Source organism: Leucoraja erinacea, chromosome 4 (assembly GCF_028641065.1).
Source record: "Leucoraja erinacea ecotype New England chromosome 4, Leri_hhj_1, whole genome shotgun sequence".
Taxonomy (NCBI): Eukaryota; Metazoa; Chordata; class Chondrichthyes; order Rajiformes; family Rajidae; genus Leucoraja; species Leucoraja erinaceus.
Genome location: NC_073380.1, coordinates 61,472,912 through 61,497,827, shown reverse-complemented (window position 1 = coordinate 61,497,827; position 24,916 = coordinate 61,472,912). Strand labels below are relative to the sequence as shown.

General features: G+C 43.0%; 1 protein-coding gene across 1 annotated transcript in view; it reads right to left on the bottom strand.

Annotated features, from left to right (window-relative positions):
* prex2 (phosphatidylinositol-3,4,5-trisphosphate-dependent Rac exchange factor 2) overlaps positions 1–24,916 on the bottom strand; it is a 317,095-nt gene that overhangs the window by 268,002 nt on the left and 24,177 nt on the right. Inside the window, exons 2-3 of the mRNA XM_055634430.1 lie at positions 1,054–1,125; positions 392–514 (exon numbers count right to left, since the gene is read on the bottom strand). Of these exons, the coding sequence (XP_055490405.1) occupies positions 392–514; positions 1,054–1,125 (195 nt within the window). The remainder of the gene's footprint in view (positions 1–391; positions 515–1,053; positions 1,126–24,916) is intronic.

Below are 24,916 nucleotides of genomic sequence, written 5' to 3'. Positions count from 1 at the left end.
CATGATCATATTGAATGGCGGTGCTGGCTCGAAGGGCCAAATGGCATACTCCTAAACCTATTTTCTATGTTTCCCCTTTCTTTCCTTCTCCACTTACTAAAATTTGTTTTATCCACAACTTCTTCCAGATCTGTTAAAATGTCATCACCCCAAGATTCAAACAAATTCTGGAGTTATGATATTATTTTGTTACACAAACAGTTTTACATTAGAAACACAACTACAGACTGCAAACGGTGATTGCAAAGTTATGGAAAAGATTATATTGAAAACAAGTGATTTTGATAAATAAAAACATGTTTTCTTTTGTTTGAATATTGGACATGAAATCAGTTTGCAGGACATGTGGAAGTATTTTAATCACAGTCTGGGCAGAGACAGTAACACTTACAAATTGGAGAAAGCAGCTTCCCAATTCATGTTGGGCACTGGGTTCAGGCTGCAGACACTGCTCTATCATACTCAGGAATTCTTTGTGGACTCCAAGAATGTCCTCAATATTAGAAAACAATGTCTGAAAGTAAATATCAAAAATCACAAAATTAGAGTTGGTAACAATTGTCAAATTGTATTGTCAAATGTCACTTAAGAGTTATTTTCAACAGTCTTCTTTCTCCCTTTGCCACTTCCATACCCCAAGCATATTTTCTCCCTACTTCACCAAAACCCATGATTGATGCCGAGATATGCCTCCATATGCCCAGTTAACTTTCCCATTGATCACCCATATCATTCTTATGCAAATGTCAGGCCAACTTCTTGACACAAATACCATCACAGTAGATCTAATCCTGTTCATGCCAACATCACATCACTGCAAAATCTAGGAATGATAAATAAAGAAACAGGACAATGGTTAATAATTTTTTTCAGCTACAATATTAAGGACATTTTTCCTTTTGCCTAAGGTAATACCATTTATACTGTAATCTCACTGATTGCACATGGACTGGGAAACCAGCAGTGGTTTCTAAATATATGCTGCTCAAATTACATATTTATCATGAAATAGGCTAAATGGAACAAATCTGTTCTTATTTATATGATTCTTACCTTAACAGTTTCTTCAGTTACATTTTTGTCAACTCTTGAAGCTGCATGCTGGATCATTCGCTGAAGAAAGGCCTGATATAAAGAAAGATAATTACATTAATTTATCTTGAGAAAGTAAACATTAAAAATACTTTACCGGTATTGAAATGCTTCATGTTCTATCAGACAATCCTAATTGGTGTTGAGTAATAGCAAAGAAGGGAAATGTATAGACCATGTAATTAGATAGATTCTTCATTATTTATTAATTCAGTAAAAACAGTCAGCATTATCTAATGAGTTTCAGATTATTTATTATATATGAACAATTACAGAAAAGGACAGCACTAAATTTTATTTTTTCATTATTTTTTTTTGCTGAGTGAGCATTTGGAGATATTTTATCTGCGTTGCTTGACATTTGTGTTTTTTAATGAAGTATGCTGGAGTTGCTTACTCCAGGTTTCAATTGTATGGATTCAATTAATGGAAACTTATGGCTTTATGTATTTTTTTAAATCAATGACAGTAGTACATTAATAACTCAATGCCTATCATAGACATTAACTACTGTGATGCATTTGGATGTCTTTGTTTTTGCCAATGTTCCCTATTGCATACAGACATTTAATGAAAAGGTAATAATGTTTGAATCTTTCCATTCAGCCATGGCACAGAAATGGGTTTGTAATCAAGGTTGCAAATAACATACAAATCATCTTTCCCCGCCCATCTGCAGCCCTCGCTCTGGTTTGGATCACACTTACTTCCTCCAATGCCTCTCCACCATCATTCAGCCTGAAGATTGGCACAGAAATAGAAATCTGTCTACGGTGGAGAATGTTAAACATATTTTGCACACAAGTATACTCATGTTCTTCCTATTGCCCTTAAAGATGATTAGAGATGGGCTTGTGTCCCAGCAGCCCTCCCTTGCTCATGTCCATGGTCCAACCGAATCGGACAACAATGGCAGGTTTCATTCTTGTCTATGCATTAAAAACCAGAATTGCTTAGTAAAATGCCAATAATCCACTATTTGATAATTCAGAGATTCTAGCAGTCCAACATCTATGACACGAGGTATTGTTTGCCGCACTCTCTTCCCACTCACCTAGACCCCGGTTCCCGTGCTTCCTTTGCACTCACTGAGGTCCCGATTCCCACGCTCCCTTCTCAAACACAGGTTCCACAGGTTCCGCTCCCCCTTCCCACTCTTAGGAGCGCTGGTTCCTGCTGCCCCTTCTCACACTCGTAACTTACATAGAAACATAGAAACATAGAAATTAGGTGCAGGAGTAGGCCATTCGGCCCTTCGAGCCTGCACCACCATTCAATATGATCATGGCTGATCATCCAACTCAGTATCCCGTACCTGCCTTCTCTCCATACCCTCTGATCCCCTTAGCCACAAGGGCCAAATCTAACTCCCTCTTCAATATAGCCAATGAACTGGCCTTGACTACCCTCTGTGGCAGAGAGTTCCAGAGACTCACCACTCTCTGTGTGAAAAAAGTTCTTCTCATCTCGGTTTTAAAGGATTTCCCCCTTATCCTTAAGCTGTGACCCCTTGTCCTGGACTTCCCCAACATTGGGAGCAATCTTCCTGCATCTAGCCTGTCCAATCCCTTAAGAATTTTGTAAGTTTCTATAAGATCCCCTCTCAATCTCCTAAATTCTAGAGAGTATAAACCAAGTCTATCCAGTCTTTCTTCATAAGACAGTCCTGACATCCTAGGAATCAGTCTGGTGAACCTTCTCTGCACTCCCTCTATGGCAATAATGTCCTTCCTCAGATTACCCGATTCACTGGAAAACCAATCTATCTATAGTATACTAAAACGCTTCCCTTTACGTTCTCAACATTCTAAATTTCCGTGTGTATGCAGGGTTGTGTCGGCTTTCTTTTAATTCCCTTAATTTGTATCTTCTTTCAAAACGCTTGGCCACAGCCTTCCCATTTTCACACATGCTACTCATATTTTTCCCCTCGACGGGATAAACATATTCCCATCGCACTCCAACCTATATTTCCAAAGTTTTAAAAGTTTTAATCGCTTATTTCAAAAAATTAACTGCTTTTCAGCGGGAGACCCTTGCAGCACTTTCCATTGATGATGTCAGTGCCATCTCACAGACGTCCAATCACAATGAATCTCATTTACATATTGTAGATTAACCCTTATTTACCATGCCATTTATAACCATCACTACACAAAGGTACATGCCATCCTTTTAAGAGCACTACGGTAATCAACGCTCTCTCTCTCTCTCTCTCGGGACCAGTTGGTAAGCGAGACGCATGCAACAGTGACTGTTGATAACGCTCAAGTATACTGGATGTAATAAAGTTGGACTCTATCATGATCGTGTTCTATTCATTGAGCCACCAATAAACATGGTGTCAGAAGTGGGAAACGAACCCACGCCTCCAACTATTTTGTCTGGATTTATTTTAGGTTTTTTTTAACATCGAAAAGGATGGCATGCACATTTGTGTAGTGAAGGTTATAAATGGCATGGATTAATAAAGGTTAATAAGGGTTAATCTACACATATGACATCACAAGCGGGACGGGTGGGAGATTGCAACGTTCACGTTTTTTCACAAATGTAATCCACCTGGCATGCGATCAACCTGGCGTAAGATCAAATAGAACAAGTTCCCCCCCCCCCCCCCCATTCCCCCTCTGCTCCCCCCTCCCCCTCTGATCCCCCCCCCCTCTCCTCTCTAGGGAGTGGTGAGTATTAGAACCTATGGGTGAGTTGTGGAGTATTGCGTTCGGGGACCAGCCCTCCCGTGATGCCGCGCGATCCCCCTACCTCTCAATCTCTATCCCCTCCCCTCGTCCTCCCTCTACCCCCCTCACCCTCTCTCTCTCTCTACCCCCTCACTCCCTCTCCCACCACGCCTGCACAGTTGGGGGCTATGTGTGAGTGGATAGGGCGAGGATGGAGGAAAAGGAGCAAATTAATAATATTAATAGAATATCAAGGGTGGGGTTAGTGAGTGTGGGGGGGTGGTTAGTGTGTGTGTGTTTGCGTGTGTGCATGTGTGCGGGGGGGGGCTGTTTAGTGTGTGTGTGTGTGGGGGAGGGTGGTTAGTGCGTGTGCGTCACCACAGGCCATCAGGCGTTGAGGGGACAGGACCCACTTGGTCTATAATCTATTAAAGTCATGAAGAGTATATCCTGGTATTAACAGACATACAATAGTCCAGATAATCGGTTAGTCCAGCACTCCAAAGGTCCACGGTGCCAAATTTATGGACTTTTACTGCATATACAGATGTCACCAAACTTTACCCAAATGCCATTTCCTAGAGATTGTCACTGGTACTGGGTAATCCAAACGACTGCCTTTGGTGCCAACACTGACCTCTATTCCACAGCCACCAATACATCCCTCCTCTTGGAAACATTCTGCAACCTCAGCATCCAATGTGACCCAAAGATTCTGACATGATATCTCTCCACCACTTATTTCCTACTTCATAACACAGCACATCCACTCAACCAACCCAACAAGCTGTTACCATCTCTGGACTAAAACTGTCCTAATTAAATTTCAAAGCTTCATCTTCCATGAAATGAACCTCATTCAAACTTCTGCTCGCTCTATCCTAATTTACATCATCCTATTCACCCATCTTCTCTCCACATGCTGGCTTGTAGTAGTAAAACCTCAAATTCAAACAGTTTCAAATTCCCCAGTCTTGAAAAAGTCTATATGTTCCTCCAATATCTAATGATTTGAGCATCCTCGGTGTAATCTCTCCACTAGTAGCAGCTGTAACCTTTGCTCTCCAGACCCCAAGTCTAGAATTCCCTGCCATTTCCTCAAGTCTCCCTCATCATTGACAATGTTACCCCAATATTTTCTTATATGGCTCAGTCTCACGTTGAACCTATTAGTTCTCGGGTAATTTCATTTATTCTGTCAACTACTTATATTAAATACTTCGATTAGATGGTTCTTAGATGATTAAGATTAAATATATAGTTTGTCTTTAATTTTGTTTCTCACCATGGATATGAGATCCCACTTGCCAGACAATGTGTTTAAAGTGGATATGCCAATTTTGACAATGTGGATATGCCACATTGGCAAAATGCAATTTTGCCATTTAATACTTCTGATAATACCAAAGACTTTTGAAACAATAGTTTCACCATGCATCACACACGTAACGTGTTTAAAATACAGGATACAACAGACTTTCTCTTCAGTTTCTCAGATTCTTTACATGATTCGGAATCAGGTTAATATAACATATATATTAGAATTAAACATGAAACAAATCTCTTGACAAGGCTAAATGCAAAAGGTAAATATTATTCTGCAAAATCATCCCCAAAGAAGAAACTACACCTCCTTAATGTTTATGCAAAAGCCAATGAAAAGTAAAAATAGTTGTGTGTTCTTTTCCTTCAGCGTCTATCATGAGCCAATACATTTGATGCAACTGGTGCAAATTACCTTCACTCTCTCTCTCTCAACAGTTGGCTTTCATCTATCTCAGGTTTTGTCTCATTGTTTTTTTCCAGTGCAAGATCTGTCTAGATTTTTGCTTTTGTATCTTCAATGGCAAAATAAATATAAACTTTCAATAAAGGAGAGTTAAGCTACACATTTTACATTTGCGTATACCCTTCTTAACATGGTTAGTAATTCTGCTGCAAATGCACCCAAACTGAAGTCTGTTATGTAAGGGACCAATCATATCAAATTTTCCTGACACAAATAAGGAATTCATTATGATCAGGAAGTGGAGAAGTAAACGAAGCCTGCTCCACCATTCATCAAAACCATGGCTGACCTTCAACCTCAGTGCCATTTACCAGTTCAATTCCATAATGCCTAGAAAGCATTTTGAGTATGTATCATGATTGAGCTTCCACAACAGTCCAGGGTAGAGAATTCCAAACATTTACAACCCTCGAGTGCAGTTTCTTTTCATCTCAGTCCTACTCATTCATCAAACTGATAATCGGTTTCTTGGATAGCGGACTGATGCAAGATTGGATCAATTATACCTACATTCACCAGAATTTAGAAGGACAGGTTTCATTGAAATCTGTGAAATTACAATGAGCCTGTGAGATTAGATGCAGGAAGGATGTTCCTAATTACAGTTACCTTCCTACATTACAACAGTAACTACGTTTTAAATGCCTGCCATTGGTTGCAATGTGCATTGGTTCAAGCCGAGGTCATGAGAGGCAAGGCTTTGTCTTGGGAACGATAAGGATACAAGAGCAGCTATAATTACCGGATACCTTTTGACAACATTCCTTAGCAACGCAGGAAACTGTTCCTGAACCCTTATTGTACATTGTGTAACTTAGGACAATACAATAATAACTCACCACGGAGAACTTAGACACAAATTAAATAGTTGCACAAGCACAAAATGTGTTTTTCTTTTACAAATATGTTTTAAATAATGGTCATCTAGATTAACGGCTATAGAGAAGCTAAATGGAGACACAAACATCCATTGGAGCGACACAGTGGTGCAGCTGGTAGTGCTGCTGCCTCACAGCAGCTGGAGACCTGGGGTCGATCCTGTCCTCGGGTGCTTTCGGCGTGGACAATAGACAATAGGTGCAGGAGTAGGCCATTTGGCCCTTCGAGCCAGCACCGCCTTTCAACGTGATCATGGCTGATCATCCCCAATCAGTACCCCATTCCTGCCTTCTCCCCATATCCCCTGACTCTATTTTTAAGCCCTATCTAGCTCTCTCTTGAAAGCATCCAAAGAACCTGCCTCCACCGCCCTCCGAGCCAGAGAATTCCACAGACTCACCATTCTCTGTGAGAAAAAGTGTTTCCTCATCTCTGTTCTAGATGGCCGTCTCCTTATTCTTAAACTGTGGGGTACAAAGCCACTAAAGACAGCTAGTCGTGACCTCTCCCTCCTCCATCTTACAGAGACAGAGCCACACCCACATTTCCGGGTTTTATAACCCCTCCCCCCCCTCCCCCCCCCCCCCACCAGAAAAGGTGTGTGGCTTTCATGGAGTGATTGACAGGAGAGAGATTCTCAACATTTTTAAAAAAACTAATAACACTTTTATTTTTCATTGATGGGAAGAATTCTCTGCACCTGCTCAGCGAAGGGGGACTGAGTAAGATGGCCAAAAATCACAGCCGTAAGTGGTAGCGTTTTATCTAAAATCAATATACAGTGCAAACAGGAAGTAAGTGCATTTACAGTAGTGCCTTTTAACTTCAAGCCAAAGCACCCAAACCACCATTTGCAGTAAGTAGTGCATTTCAACTTCATGCCACCATTTGCAGTAAGTGGTGCCTTTCAACTTCAAGCCACCCAAGCCACCATTTGCAGTAAGTAATGCCTTTTAACTTCAAGCCATTGCCAAGTCACACCCAAGCCACCATTTGAAGTAAGTAGTGCCTTTCAACTTCAAGCCAATGCACCAGCCACCATTTGCAGTAAGTAATGCCTTTCAACTTCAAGCCAAAGCACCCAAGCCACCATTTGCAGTAAGTAGTGCCTTTTCTACTTCAAGCCAAAGCACCCAAGCCACCATTTGCAGTAAGTAGTGCCTTTCAACTTCATGCCACCATTTGCAGTAAGTGGTGTCTTTCAACTTCAAGCCAAACACCCAAGCCATCATTTGCAGTAAGTAGTGCCTTTCAACTTCAAGCCAAAGCACCCAAGCCACCATTTGCAGTAAGTAGTGCCTTTCAACTTCATGCCACCATTTGCAGTAAGTAGTGCCTTTCAACTTCATGCCACCATTTTGCAGTAAGTAGTGCCTTTCAACTTCATGCCACCATTTGCAGTAAGTAGTGCCTTTCAACTTCAAGCCAATGCACCCACGCCCCCCATTTACAGTAACTAGTGCCTTTCAACTTCAAGCCACACCCAAGCCATCATTTGCAGGAAGTAGTGCCTTTCAACTTCAAGCCAAAGCAACTAAGCCACCATTTGCAGTAAGTAGCGCCTTTCAATTTCAAGACACACCAAAGCCAAGCCAAGCATTTTAAAGCCAATAGACATTTTATTTGCAAGCTTTAGAACCAATAGACATATCTTTGCAAGCTTTAGAACCAATAGACATTTTATTTGCAAGCTTTAGAACCAATAGAGACACTTTTTGCAAGCTTTAGAACCAATAGACATTTTTAGCAAGCTTTAGAACCAATAGACATTTTTTTGCAAGCTTTAGAACCAATAGATAAACTTTTTGCAAGCTTTAGAACCAATAGACACATTCTGCAAGCATTTTAGAACCACTAAGGGCACTTACATTTGAGTGGACATGTGTTCAGTGTTATTCACAGCTCAGAGAAACGTGACCCTCTGCCTTCCTCCATCTTGAAGAGACTGTGTGGCACACCACTTCCTGGTTTTATAGTCCCTCCCCTCTGCCACCAGCGGGGGCAGCAGAGAGAACGGGGAATTGTGTAAAAACATTAATATCTCCCATTTTTAATCAACGGGAAAAATCCTCGGCATACATGTGGCGGAGGGGGGCTCTGAGCAAGGTGGCCAAAAATGACGGCCGTAGATGGCAGTGTTCTCTCAGAAATCGCAGCACAGATGGCCAAAACCGGTCAAGAACAGACTTTTAGTAATAGAGATAATAGCACTATGATCAGACAGGCAGGCATCAATAATAACAAACGGGAAGTTGTCAAGTTTAGACTTTTAATCATTTTTTATTTCAAACCAACCACCACCAATTTCAAACCAACCACCACCAACAACCATTTGCTGGGCTTTCTTTCAAACCAACAACATTTTCATTTTCAAACCACATTAAGGGCACTCAAGGCCAGTAAAACCACACTCACAGTTTAGAAAAAATCTGTTCAGTGTTATTCACAGCTCAGACTGAGAGACGTGACCCTCTCCTCCATCTTGCAGAGACAGACTGAGGCACTCAACATTTCCGGGTTTTATAGTCCCTCCGGAAGGGGTGTGGCCTTCAGGAGAGAGAATATATACATTTTTTAAACACTAATAACTCTTTTATTTTTCATAGGTGAAAAATCCTCGTCCTGCACAGCAGAGGGGGACTCTGAGTAAGATGGCCAAAAATCAGACGTAAGTGGCAGCGTTTTTTCTAAAATCAATATACAGAACAACAGGAATTGGTCAAGATCAGACTTTTAGTAATATAGATTTGTAAACCAGCATCTGCAGTTCATTAAATTGGTGTTGATTGGTTAGTTTTACAAGTTGTGGTGATGAAAAGCACCAGATGGTAGTAAAGCCATTCAGATTCACAAAAGCCTTTTTGTAGGGGAGGTGGGGGAAAGTAATTGAATTTTCTGTCCCTACTGAACTGGCCTATAAGTAATTCCAAACTGACCAACGTGGTTGATTCTGAAATGGTCTATCAATCCACTCAGTTCTAAGCCAATTAGGGATGGGCAATAAATATTCATTTTGACAAGATCCACATCCTATGAGAGTGCTTCGAGGAGACAATATTTGGACTACTTTGTGTTCTCCATTAAGTAATGTACAATTTTAGCTCACATAAATAGAGTATTCATGTTTAAACTGTACATATTGAGTCAGCAATATGTCATTTTGTACTTTTAATAGATAATTGGAGACATGGGTATTGAGAGCCTTGCAGCTTGCAACATATATGAATGACTTGGATGTGGGAGGAATGATCACCAAGTCTGTGGATAATATGAAGACTGATGGAGAAATTGATTATACAGAAGGTAGTTATAAGCCATAGAGAGATGATGTTTTGGTGAAATGGGCTGAACAATGGTAGATGCAGTTTAGTGCAGAGATGATGCACTTTGGGATATTAATGAGGCTAGGGTACACACTATGAATCATGAAGTCTCAGGGAATATTGAAGAACAGAGGGACGGAGTAAAAAGACTTGATCATGGCAACACAGTGGATAACGTGGTTAGGAATGCATATATGATACTGGCCTTCATTAGTCATAGCACCGAATACGGAAGTGGGGTGACTATGCACTAACTTTAGAAAACATTAGTTGGACCTTTTCTTCAGTACTACTGGTCACCTGCTCGAGGAAAGATGCAATGGTGCTTGAGATGGTACAATGGGGTAAGTATTTAGAATAGAAGACAGAGTGCTGGAATAACAATACATCAGGCGACTTCACAGGAGAACATGGAAAGGTGATAGTTTAGGTTGGGACCTTTCTTCAGACAAAGTATTTAGGATGTACTGCTTGCGAGAGTGGTTGAAGATGGGTCATATATCTCTGGAGAACATTGATTGGCTACACTTTGGGTCGGGACCCTTTTTCAGACCTGGTGCGAAATGATGCCTATCCATGTTCTCCAGAGATCCTGCCAGATCCATTGAGTTACTCTAACACTTTATACGTTGGAACTTATAAAGCATAGCCAGCCATTGTTAATTTGTGTTCTGATTAATTATCATTCAAGGGTTAATCACTGTCCTGTGTATTGATAAACTGTTGAGTGATCAGTGTTCAATAATACTTTTCAGTTGGCCAACATTCTGAATTATCCCCTTAACCATCTCCAATAGTCATATTTAACCATTACTTTACAGTTATTGTACTTATCTACAATCAGGAATGTTTTTTTCTTCTTGGTCTTAGCAACCATCAATTTCATGATTTAAACTAAACAAGGTGCAAATCTTCAGAATGTTTTCAGAAGCAGCTGCACTCAACAGAAAAGCGCCATTTAACTGAGCATTGCACCAGGCTGTCCTCGGAATATATGTCAATTGATAAAAAGGGAATTCCTTCCATTTATTTGAGTAGAGTAATATTTAACACAATGGAAAACAATTGCAATTATTAGAGTGCAGTCATAGCTACATCAAGACATTGTTCGATGTCCCACTGATGCCTATAGCTCAGCTGTCCTTCACTGATTATTGACTTTCTCTCTTAAGGTAGGGAATGGTGAAATATGATCGTTCTCAAGGTTGAATCCATGATAAAGCAATAATATCTTGAACATGAATCCGTCTTTCACATCCTACACAGCCATATTATTGAGAAGATGCAGTCTGCAGTAAAACTGAGCAAACCTCCTAGCTAATTTCATTAGAACATTCCACTCTGCTGGCAGGATTAACCAGCAGAATGCAAACACATAATATTTATCCTGACAGGGACATGCATCAAAGTTTTTATTTCACTGACATTGGAATTGTGAAGAAGAGAAGATACAGAGCAAAGAGAGAGTGCAGCAAAAACTTGTTGCTTTCTTTCCTATATTGATATTCCCTACCAATTTTCTAAACTGGCTCAAAGACTTACTTGCATATTTGAAGACATTTCAGAGAAAATAAGTTTTGTTTCATACTCCAAATATCCTTGATGCATGGCAAAGTATTGCTTTATCCATAACCTTAAAACTCACACCAGCAGTTTGAAATACCAAGACAACTTTCAATAGATGTGTTCAAATTTCATGTCATTGTTTAAGCATCATAGTGCATTTAATAATAATTCCTAATCACATATTTCAGTTGGTACATTTTAAAGCAGTACATTTATCTGATATAGATAGTCACACGAAGGGCTGAATGGTCTACTCCTGCCCCTTTTTTCCATTAAATTAATAATTTCTCCAGTGAGATACTGAAAATTGCTATGAATATTTCAACCGAAATAGAAAGTCAGTTGAATTTTAATTTGTAGTTCAGCAATTTCAGAGCTGATGTAATGAACCAGGACACTTACTTAGACAAAAACAAGTAGCAATCCCATCACATATTGATTTATCTGCTTCAAGGAGGATGTGGTTACATTTGAGACAACAAATCAATAAATAACCAGTTTTTGAAAAATGGCCAGCAAATTAAAAATATTCCTTCCGAATGGAGAAGATAGCATATGTTTAAAATAGTAAATTAGATCAATTGAATTTGTAGATACCAAATGCAAAGGAAACATGGATATATATCTGACTCTAGAGAGGAGCAGGGCAGGGGCATGGGTAGGTTTGGTAAGTGATAGGAGTAGAATTAGGCCATTTGGCCCACCAAGTCTAATCCTCCATTCAATCATGGCTGATCTATCTCTCCCTCCTTACCCCATTCTCCTGCCTTCTCCCCATGACCTCTGACACCCATAATAATCACAAATTTATCCATCTCGGCCTTAAATATATCCACTGACTTTGCTTCCACATCCTTCTGTGGCAAAGAACTCCACAGATTCACCACCCTTTGACGTAAGAAATTCCTCCCCATGTCCTTCCTAAAAGAACGTCTTTTAATTCTGAAGCTATGACCTCTAGTCCTAGACTCTCCCACAAGTGGAAACATCCTCTCCACATCCATTCTATTCAAGCCTTTCACTATTCTGTACACTTCAATGAGGTCCCCCTCATTCTTGTAAACTCCAGCGAATATAGGCCCAGTGTCGTCAAATGCTCATCATATGTTGACCTACTCATTCCTGGGATCATTCTTGTAAACATCGTCTGGATCCTCTCCAGAGCCAGCACATTCTTTCTCAGATATGGTGCCCATAATTGCTCAAAATATTCCAAATGCGGCCTGACCAGCACCTTATAGAGCCTCAACATTACATCCCTGTTTTTGTATACCTCTTGAAATAAATGAACGCATTGAGGTTGCTTTGAAAGGACAGTGGAAGTAGAATGAAAATGTAAAGGACCCTCGGGTGTTCGGTTGCTTCCTTAGCTCAACATCAATATTATTTAAACATATTATTGTGGGAACTGCTTTGAGTGAAGAGTAGAGTGAAACCTGCCTGCTATATCCTTTGATTAGTACCATCCAATTAAGTTTTCAAGCACTCGTTAATATAGTCAACTGGATAAGCGCCGATTTTAGCACCTGATAAACCGACCAATTCAAGTTTTTTACTGACAACAACATAAAAGTAACATTTAATGAACCCTCTATTGCATCAGATTCAGAAGGTTGCACCTTAGAATCCCATTCCAGGAGATCGAGCACATAAATCTGTGTTGACACTTCAATACAGTACATATACATTATACATGTATATTATACATATCCTGTTGTGCTGTTCCAAGTAAGAATTTCATTGTTCTATCTCGGCCACGTGACTCTCTTGCCAGAGCTTAGGTAGAGATTTTCAGAAGACAAATTAACCTATTTACTTTTTCAGATAAATCAAAGACCACGGTCCAGGCTGATAATTACCCTTCAATCAACAATTTAAAAATGGATAATGGGACATTATCACACTAACATTTGTAGAAGTTTGAAGCACACAAATTGGTAGCTGCATTTTCTACATGGCACAACTACTACATGGCTATAGCTCACTTCAGGATCAATTAAACTCATGAAATGTTGCATATGCATTCAACTCCTGTTCTTTCCGGCTGCTAATAATTAATTGCAACAGGAACGAATGACTAATCGTTCAGCACAGACTCTTTCTTGATTGGCACGCACAAGATATAGGAAGCATATTTGTGCTCACTCCACCGCCAACAAAATATTACCCTCGATGATAGCTGAGGGATAGAAAGAATATTGAAAGGGACAAATTTAGGGCCACTTTCAGGCCAATCTGAGCCAGACAAACAGATTCAAGGTAGACGCAAAATGCTGGAGTAACTCAGCAGGAGAGGCAGCATGTCTGAAGATTATCCATTCCATCTATCCAGAAATGCTGCCTGTCCCTCTGAGTTACTCCAGCATTTAATATCCACCTTGAATCTGTTTGTCTGGCACCAATGCTACTGACCTTAGTGGCCCTAAATTTCTCCCTTTCAATATTCTTTCTACACCTCATTACCCCACCCCTCCCATCAATACCCCTTCATAAAACATGCGTTTCAACCTCCAACCCGTGGTAAATTTTGTGTACACTGTGTTGCTGGAAGTACTGTACTTTGGGTGTATTCCAATGGGAAAATAGCAACGGTTAACTGGTTTTAATTTTGCAGATGACAGTATTTTGCGCAATCTGAGTGAAATAGGCTAAATTCCCAAAAGGTTCAAAAAATGAGAGGCTATCTCATCGAAACATAAAATTCTCAATGGACTTGACATGGTGCATGTAGGTTAATGTTTTGCTGGCTGAAGAAACTAGGTCACAGGCATAGAATAACGTTTCAGTCTTTAGGGCTGAGATGAGGAACAACTTCTTTAATCAAAGGTTTTGCAATTTTAGAAATCTCTGCCTACTTATCAATAAGAACTATGATTGACAAATATTATTGTCAGTCCGAGCGTTTTGAGATTAGCAGATAGTTTGAATTCACAAGGGAATCAAAGAGTTTGGGGAGTGGGAGTGTACAAACAGTCATCATTTCATTGAATAATGGAACAGCTCAAAGGACTGATTGGCCTTCTCCAGCTCTTATCTTGCAATTGGTTCTCTCATTTTCTTCTCACTTGTTGTCTATTCCTAGATATCTCCAACCACTCCATTTTTTCCACTAACCCCCAATAGGGATACATATTTACAATACCAAAATCTTCTAATCAGTGGCATTGTCTGGTATTCTGACCATAGTAAATGGTGTCTTTATGTACTCTCTGCAGCCTTGCCACACAGGAGAAGACTTTTCCAGGCATATTTCTGCCCTTATTCATCTAGCCTAAGCTTCACCAGTTCCTTCACACTCAGGACAACACTCTTCCACCAGGACCCCACAGGGCCTGTTGCGATGTCTGCTCCGTAGCATCTGGAGTTTTTTGCGGTCAATGCAATCTTCATTTTAGGTGGAGGAAATTTGCACACACAACTCCAAGAAAACTACCTAGCATCACAAAGTGGCTCTTTAATGACTCCCTGCTGTATTTACATTTTGTTTATCAATCAGCTTCAAGGTTTAACCAGACCTTTAAACTGGCAATTTTATCCCAATCAGTGCCTCTCATCATTTTATATTGTCCTATTAGGTTGCACGCACCATCCCCCCCCCCCCCCCACCCCCCCATCCCCACCCCTCCCCCCCCCCCCCCCCCCCCCCCACAACATCCCCCCCCCACACATCTCCCCCCCCCCCCCCCCACACATCTCCCCCCCATCCCCCCCCCCCCCCCCCCCCCATGTTCAAAACAGCTGGACCAATTGGCAAAATGCAAGATCAATCAGTTTCACTTGAACATTGATTTTCACGTTTCTAAACTTATTAACACCAAATTTAGTTTTCACTAGATATACAGGATAATAAAAATATCTTTACCTTTATAAAACAGACATATATGCACATACATAGAACAGAAAAATATATGTTATAATTGAGAAAAGTTCTTGATTAGTTGAGAAACCAGCTCCGATTTTCTTGTTGTTTTCCCAAAGCATGTTTTTGGCTCACAAGAGGGAACTGGCTCCAGTGAAAGAAAAAGCCTTAAAATCTGATCTGCACTATGAGTTGAAATGAAAAGCAGCAGTGACAGCACTCACAGATATAAACTGGGCCCCATGCCATCCCAGTGTCTGTGAATGAAACTGCAGCTCAACCTTTGCCCTTAACACTGATGCAGCCAGGGAATCCAGCAGCATCCTGTTGCAAGTGCCATAGAACAGAATGTTTGTTTGCGAGATGAATCTGACCCAGATCAACCAGCTAGACCTCATCAGACCCTGTGAATGGGGCCTTGACAGTGTTTCCCTACTTACTTTGAACCACTCTGGCTCACTCATCAGATTATGAACACACAACAATCTGTTTCTAAATTATTTATGAAATATTCAGTAGCTGCTTTGCTTAATCAATCCTCTTTTCCCAGTGGTCAACATTGGATCTGCTAATTTTGGAGGATTTTGCATTTGGCTCAATGCCTTTGGACCAGAGTTATATAAACCCATATCCTTTGAACAGCTTCTTACTGAAATATTCAAGAGTCTGTGCAATGGATGAACTAAGAAGGCAGCCTCTTGGTTTACTTAGGGCTTTTAACCGGGAATCTTCTGTATGTGGTATATTTGGTCTCAAATAATTCTCTTCTTTGGTTACTATCATAAGGAATGGTTAGTTATCATACAATTTCAACTTGAAATACACAATATTTCAGTTAATTAGTTTTGAATACTGATTCATCCAATCGAAATAAACAAGGTCTGTTAATTCACCCATTCATCACTTTCAGATGAAAAGTTTACTTCCATTCTGATCTAACTGCAGTTTTTCTCTGAACTAAACTCTTCTACCTGCATTTTTACTGAACCATCCCCATCTTTAATACATATAACTTCAAAGATTTATCAGTAGCATTCCCTTCCATTCTATCTGAAAAAGCTGCCGTCAGGACTGCCTTGTAATTGACATCCATGACAAACAAGCAAAGTCTGTGTAGGATGGAACTGCAGATGCTGGTCTACACCCAAGATAGACAAAAAATGCCGGAGTAACTCAGCATGACAGGCATCATCTCTGGAGCGAAGGAATGGGTGACATTTCAGATTGTGACCTTTTTCAGACTCAAGGATCACAACACAAAAATGGCAGCCATTCTTTCTCTCTGGAGATGCTGCCTGGCCAGCTGAGTTACTTCAAATCTGTGTATTGGTTGAACATGCAGAGAAATAGAATTCAATCTATGAACCATTGGATATTTTGACATTTTTGAGAGTTTGCCTCATTACGAAAGGGACAGCTTTGTCTCTGCTGATCAATGGCCTCCTCTATTCCTCTTCGACAATCTCCAATCATAATCCTGTCTACCCCAATATCCCACCACTTACAGAAACCATGCCCCTAGGGTTGAAGGCTTTCACCTTGTAAAGGAAACTAGACGTTGTCCATAGTCCTTTAACTAAGTCTTTATTCAAACACTAATAACACACGTTCCAGTACTAACCACACTGGTCTACACACGTACTGGAACCTAAAAGGGAGGGAACATGCAGACACTACAGTTATACTATAGAATGTGGGAGCATGAATGGGCTTATTAAGTATGGTAACCAATGGCTGGTGGTCCGTTTCGACTGTGAACCGCACACCGTAGAGAAAATCCCTAAACTTCGAACAGGCAAACACCACAGCCAGGAGCTCCTTCTCGATTTGAGCATACCTCTGCTCCGTGTCAGTCATTGTGCGAGAAGCAAACGAGACAGGCAGCAGAGAATCACCTTCGCAGAGCTGCATGCAGGCAGCACCGAGGCCAAAACGGGAAGCATCACAGGTCACGACAATCGGCAGCTTGAGGTCAAAGAATCGCAGTACAGGAGTGTCAATCAGCTGCTTTTTTAAAGCGTCAAAAGACAGTTGGTGCTGTGGGCTCCAAGACCAGGCAACGTCCTTCTTGGTCAGAAGGCGCAGCGGCGCACTTAGCTCACTGAGGCGCGGGATAAACTTGCGCAAATAATTCACCATCCCGAGAAATCTTTGCAGACCTGCAACATCAACAGGGGCAGGAAACTCCGAAATAGCCGTAGTCTTGGCAGGGTCGGGCTTCAGACCCCGAGAGGTGAAAATGTGTCCGACGTAAGAGACCTCAGACAGCCAGAACCGGCACTTGGAGGGATTCAGCTTGAGGTTTATCTGACGAGCACAGTCGAGGACCCGGCGGAGATTACGGTCATGCTCCTCGACAACGGCCGGCAGTTCACTAGTGCTGAATTCGCTGCCTTTGCGACTAAGTGGAACTTTGCCCATTACACTAGCAGCCCGGAATTCCCTCAGAGCAATGGGCTGGCAGAACGTGCTGTGCGCAGTGCTAAGACTTTGTTAGAACAGTCTCGTTTATCAAATTGTGATTTTTACCAAGGACTTTTGAATTTGCGTAATGTTTCTCGCGATGGGGTTTTGGGTTCCCCTGCCCAACGGCTCATGTCTCGCGTCCTCCGTCCTCCTATGCCTATTTCTCAACAATCTGACTCCTGTGGTTCGTTCCCCTGAGGCAGTCCACCGCCGCATCTCTCATCGCCATGAGATCCAGCGTCGGTCTCATGACAAGTCTTGTCGTCCTCTGCCTTCCCTCTCCGCGGGCCAGGTGGTTCGCATGCAGACTCCTACCGGTTTTTCCAAGCTTGCAACTGTTGTAGGGCTGGCTGACTCCCCTCGCTCCTATTTGGTGGATTACGAGGGCACTGTATATCGTCACAGTCGCCAGCATTTGCGTGCTGTCCGTGAGCCTCCTCCACCGATCCCTTTCCCGTCCACATCCACTCCTTTATCTCGGGCTATCCCACTTCTGACACCATGTAAAGGAAACTAGACGTTGTCCATAGTCCTTTAACTAAGTCTTTATTCAAACACTAATAACACACGTTCCAGTACTAACCACAACTGGTCTACACACGTACTGGAACCTAACAGGGAGGGAACATGCAGACACTACAGTTATACTATAGAATGTGGGAGGGACGATATGCTAATGAGGTAGTTACATATATGGTTGCATGCATAACCATCTACACACCTCAAATCCAGTTCATTACATAACACTAAATCCAGAATTGCCTTCTCCCTGGTAGGCTTCAATACAAGCTGTTCAAAGAATCCATCACAAAGGCATTCTACAAAGTCCCTTTCTTGGGGTCCAGTAGCAACCTGATTTTCCCAGTCCCTACAAGTCCGTGCCAAACAATTTTCTTTTCCCCTTAACCCCACCTGCCTGCACGCATACCATAACCCTCCATTCCCTTCTCATCCATATGCCTATCCAATTTATTTTTAAATGATACCAATACCAATGAACCTGCCTCCACCACTTCCACTGGAAGCTCATTCCACACCTCCAACCCGATAAACAGCCATCCACCATTACCCTCTGGCTTCTCCCATTCAGCCACTGTTGAATCCATCTTGCTATTCCTGCATTTATACCCAACAGTTGAACCTTCTTAACCAACCTTCCATGAGGAACCTTGTCAAAGGCCTTACTAAAGTCCATATAGACAACATCCACTGCTTTACCCTCGTCAATTTCCCTAGTAACCTCTTCAAAAAATTCAAGAAGATTAGTCAAACATGACCTTCCAGGCACAAATCCATGTTGACTGTTCCTAATCAGACCATGTTTATCTAGATGCTTATATATATTGTCTCTAAGTATCTTTTCCATTAATTTGCCCACCACTGAAGTCAAACTAACAGGTCTATAATTGCTACGTTTACTCTTAGAACCCTTTTTAAACAATGGAACAACATGCGCAGTACGCCAATCCTCGGGGACTATTCCCGTTTCTAATGACATTTGAAATATTTCTGTCATAGCCCCGGCTATTTCTACACTAACTTCCCTCAATGTCCTAGGGAATATCCTGTCAGGACCTGGAGACTTATCCACTTTTATATTTTTCAAAAGTGTCAGTACTTCTTTTAATTTGAACCTCATAGTATCCATAGCTACTCTACTAGTTTCCCTTACCTCACATAATTCAATATCCTTCTCCTTGGTGAATACCGAAGAAAAAAAAATTGTTCAATATCTCCCCCATCTCTTTTGGCTCTGCAGATAACTGTCCACTCTGTCTCTCCAATGGACCAATTTTATCCCTCGTTATGCTTTTGCTATTAATATATCTGTAGAAACCATTTGGATTTACTTTCACCTTACTTGCCAAAGCAACCTCATATCTTCTTTTAGCTTTTCTAATTTCTTTCTTAAGATTCTTTTTACATTCCTTATACTCCTCAAGCACCTCATTTACTTCATGCTGCCTATAATTATTGTAGATCTCCCTCTATTTCCGAGCAAGATGTCCAATTTCCCTTGAAACCAGGGCTCTTTCCAATTTTTACTGTTTCCTTTCAACCGAACAGGAACATAAAGATTCTGTACTCTTAAAATTTCCCCTTTAAATGTCCTCCATTTCTCTTCTACATCTTTCCCATAAAACTAAATGTCCCAGTTCACTCCTTTTAAATCATCTCGCATCTCATCAAAGTTAGCCTTTCTCCAATTAAAAATCTCAACCCTAGGTCCAGTTCTAACCCTCTCCATAATTATATTGAAACTAATGGTATTGTGATCACTGGACCCGAAGTGCTCCCCAACGCATACCTCCGCCACCTGTCCCGTCTCATTTCCTAACAGGAGGTCCAGCACTGCCCCTCCTCTAGTAGGTACCTCTATGTATTGCTGCAAAAAACTATCCTGCACACATTTTACAAACTCCAACCCATCCAGCCCATTTACAGAATGTGTTTCCCAGTCTATGTGTGGAAAGTTGAAATCTCCCACAATCACTACCTTGTGCTTACTACTAATATCTGCTATCTCCTTACATATTTGCTCTTCCAATTCTCGTTCCCCGTTTGGCGGTCTATAATATACCCCTATAAGTGTTGCTACACCTTTCCCACTTCTCAATTCCACCCAAATAGCCTCCCTAGATGAGCCCTCCAATCTATCCTGCCAAAGCCCTGCTGTAATATCTTCCCTGACTAGCAATGCAACACCTCCACCTCTTGCCCCTCCAATTCTATCACACCTGAAGCAACGAAATCCTGGAATATTTAGTTTCCAATCACAGCCCTCCTGCAGCCACGTTTCACTGATCGCCACAACATCATACTTCCAGGTGTCTATCCAGACTCTAAGCTCATCCAGTTTTCTTACAATGCTCCTAGCATTAAAATATGCACAGTTAAGAAACCCCCCCGTCTCTTATTCTCTGTTTATTTTCTTTTTTTTCTTTCTCCCCTTGTGTCCGAGTGCTTTCCTTTTCTGCTTCCTGCCTCCCATTCTGTCTACTAGGTTTCTCTCTTTGAGTCCCTCGCCCCAACCATTCTAGTTTAAAGTCTCCCCAGTAGCCTTTGCAAATTTCCCCGCTAGGATATTGGTCCCCCTCGGGTTCAAGTGCAACCCATCCTTTCTGTACAGGTCCCACCTTCCCCAAAAGAAGTCCCAATGATCCAGGAACTTGAACCCCTGCCCTCTGCACCAGTCTTTCAGCCACGCATTTATCCTCCACGTCGCTCCATTCCTACTCTCACTGTCACGTGGCACAGGCAGTAATCCTGAGATTGTTACCTTTTTGGTCCATTTTCTTAACTCTCCTCCCAACTCCCTAAATCCTCCCTTCAGGACCTCTTCCCTTTTTTTACCTATGTCATTGGTACCTATATGTACCACGACCTCAGGCTCCTCTCCCTCTGATTTAAGGATATCTTGGATGCTTTGAGACACGTCCGAGACCTTGGCACCAGGGAGGCAGACCACCATCCTGGTCTCCCGACTGCGTCCACAGAATCGCCTATCCGACCCCCTAACAATAGAGTCCCCAATTACTATTGCCCTCTTTTTTTCCCTACCTTTTGGAGCAACCGGGCCGGTCTCTGTGCTGGAGGCCTGTCCGCTGTCACTACCCCAGGTAGGCTGTCACCCCCATCCGTACTCAAACAGCAGTACTTATTTGCGAGGTGTACCGACATTGGAGTACTCACTCGTTCCTGCCTCTGCCCCTTGCCCTTCCTTAACGTGACCCACATGTCTCTCTCCTGTGGTTTTGGAGTGACCACCTCCCTATAACTCCCCTCTATGGCCTCCTCACTCTCCCTAATCAGACAGAGGTCATTGAGCTGTTGCTCCAGGATCCTAATACGGTCCCTTAGGAGCCCCATCTCGCTGCACCTTGTGCAGATGTGGACGTCTGGAGGGCCATCCGACACCATGACCTCCCACATCTGACATCCAGAACAGTACACTGCTCTGACTGTCATTCTCCCGCCTTACCCTGGATCTGATACCAGTATAATACAATAGAAACTGCTGGGAGAAATCAGCAGGTATCCGACTCACAACAGCTGCTCCCTCGTGACCTTTAAACTGCACCTTTATTATATAAACAAAAAGCACTGTACCTTTAGCCCACTGTACCCTTAGCTCACTGCACCTTTAACCAGAAAGCACAAATGCTAACCTGAGGTTGCACCCAATCAGCTGCTTCCTCTAGTCTGCTTCCACCAATCAGCGGCTTCCACCAAAACCCTCCCTATGGAGTGTGGAACGTTACGGATTTCGGTAAAAGCCCTGACCCTTCTCCACTGCTCTCCAACGGTCCAGGCTATATCCAGGCTATTGTTTGGGGGCCTGTAGATTAGTCCCATTCGGGTCTTTTTACCCTTACAATTCCTTAGTTCTATCCATACTGACTCCACATCTCCCGTTTCAATGTCACCCCTTGCAAGGGACTGAATTTCATTCCTCACCAACAGGGCAACCCCACCTCCTCTGCCCACCTGTCTGGCTTTTCAATAGGAGGCATACCCTTGAATATTCAGTAACCAGCCCTGGCCCTCTTGAAGCCATCTCAGTAATTCCCACAATATCATACTTGCCAGTTTCTAACTGAGCCTCAAGCTCGTCCACTTTATTCCTTGTACTTCGCGCATTCATATACAGTACTTTGACCTCCGTATTCACTCCCCCCCTCGCAATTGGCCCTGACATTACTCTGTTGTCCATTCTCGAGCTTTCCTGCCCATTAATTTGAGAATCTTTTGTAATTTTTGCTGTAGCCACTTCCCCTTCAACTCCATCTTTATACTCCCAATTTGTCAATCCCTCCCCCCCCCCCACTATTTAGTTTAAACCCACACGTGTAGCCCTAGCAAACCTGCCTGCCAGAATGTCGGTCCCCCTCCAGTTAAGGTGTAAACCGTCCCTTTTGTACAGGTCACCCTTACCCCAGAAGAGATCTCAGTGGTCTATAAATCTAAATCCTTGCTCCCTGCACCAGCCCCTCAGCCACACATTCAGATCCCCTATCTCCCTGTTCCTGTCCTCACTAGCATGGGGTACTGGAAGCAATCCAGAGATAACCACCATAGAAGTCCGGCATTTCAGTCTTCTTCCCAACTTTCTGAAGTCATGTAGGAGAACCTCCTTCCTCTTCTTCCCGATGTTGTTTGTGCCCTCGTGCACAATTACTGCCGGCTGTTAGAAACATAGAAACATAGAAAATTGGTGCAGGAGGGCCATTCGGCCCTTCGAGCCTGCACCGCCATTAAATATGATCATGGCTGATCATCCAACTTGGTATCCTGTACCTGCCTTCTCTCCATACCTTTAGCCACAAGGGCCACATCTAACTCCCTCTTAAATATAGCCAATGAACTGGCCTCAACTTCCATCTGTGGCAGAGAATTTCAGAGATTCACCACTCTGTGTGAAAAATGTTTTCTCATCTCGGTCCTAAAAGATTTCCCCCTTATCCTTAAACTGTGACCCCTTGTTTTGGACTTCCCCAACATCGGGAACAATCTTCCTGCATCTAGCCTGTCCAACCCCTTAAGAATGTTGTAAGTTTCTATTAGATCCCCCCTCAATCTTCTAAATTCTAGCGAGTACAAGCCGAGTCTTTCCAGTCTTTCTTCATATGAAAGTCCTGACATCCCAGGAATCAGTCTGGTGAACCTTCTCTGTACTCCCTCTATGGCAAGAATGTCGTTCCTCAGATTAGGAGACCAAAACTGTACGCAATACTTCAGGTGTGGTCTCACCAAGACCCTGTACAACTGCAGTAGAACCTCCCTGCTATACTCAAATCCTTTTCTATGGTCACCTTCTCTCTCGAAGATGTTCAGAATTCGGCTCGTGACATCCTGAACTCTGGCACCAGGGAGGTAACAGACCATCCTCGCATCTCGTCTGCCGCCATAGAATCTCCTGACCGCTCCTCGGACAACGGAGTTCCCCACCACCAGTGTTCTGCCCGACGTCGGTCTCGCTGGTCGAGTCCCATCTCCAGGATTGGAGCCACCGACATGTCCGCCGCTCGGACTGTAACATTGTCTCCCCGGACAGTTCCCAAGAGGGCATACCTGTTTTCATTAGGCACAGCCACCTGAGTCTTCTGCACTCCACAATTTCCACCATTTCTCTCCCTCACACACCTTGGTTCTTCCCGTAACCTCGGCGTGACTACCCCACTGTAGGTCCTGTCCAGGAAACTCTCGTTTTCCCGGATGGCCCTGAGATCATCCAGCTGCTTCTCCAGTGCCCCAACACGGTCCTTTAGGAGCTGAAGCTGGACGCACTTGCCACAGTTGTAGCAGCCAGAGGCTCCATCTGTGTCCCTGGGCTCCCACATTCTGCAAGCCTCACACTGTCTCATCTGCCCCGACATGTGTTCACCGTGTTCCATCCTCTCGCACTTTATGTGTAGCCTCCTCTCCTCAGCCTCCTCTCCTCAGCCTCCTCACCAAAGACTCTCGAGCCAAAGACTCTCGAGCCAAAGACTCACACTTTACTCACAAGGCCGCTCCGTCACTGCCGCTCCCTAAGAGCCGTCTTGCTTATATTGACTGATAAATTGCCTAATTTGGTGAGTGTGGCAGCACCTAACGGCAGCGGCTCGACTACAGTCTTCTGTCTTTTTTTAATTTTTGGCTTGTTAAATGTATGTCTTGAGCCTAGTTTTTATTCTTTTTTTAGCTGTGTATCTGTGGGGAGTGGAGAGGGGGGGGGGGGGGGGGGGGGGGAGAAACCGTTACTCTCTTTCCCTGCCCGGGGACCTGACTTTTCCCCCGTCTGGTCTCTGGTGTCGTTGGGCCTAACATCGTGGAGCCGGCTGCAGTCTCCAGCTGGGACCGCCCTGAGGGCTCCAGTCGCGGAGCCTGCGGACCTGACATCACAAAGCTGACCGTCTTCGGAGCGGGAAGAGCTGTGGTGGCGCGCGGCTGCGACCCGACTTCGGAGCTTCGGAGGCTCCAGCCGCAGACCCGGTGGACAGGAACATCGGGAGCTCCAGGTCCCTGGTGGGAGACCGCTTTTCGGGACCCCCATAATGGCAACTTCTCCCGTTGGAATCGCGGAGTTTAAAGGACACGGAGCCGGGGCCTAACATCGCCTGGCGAGGCTTAATGGCCACAGGACTTACCATCGTCCGCCGGGGGGGTTTAACATCGGAGCCCCAGTCGCTGCCGTTGGACTGCTGGACCGCTGGTGAAGAACTAAGGGAAGAGATAAGACTTTTGCCTTCCATCACAGTGAGGAGGTGTTGGAGACTCA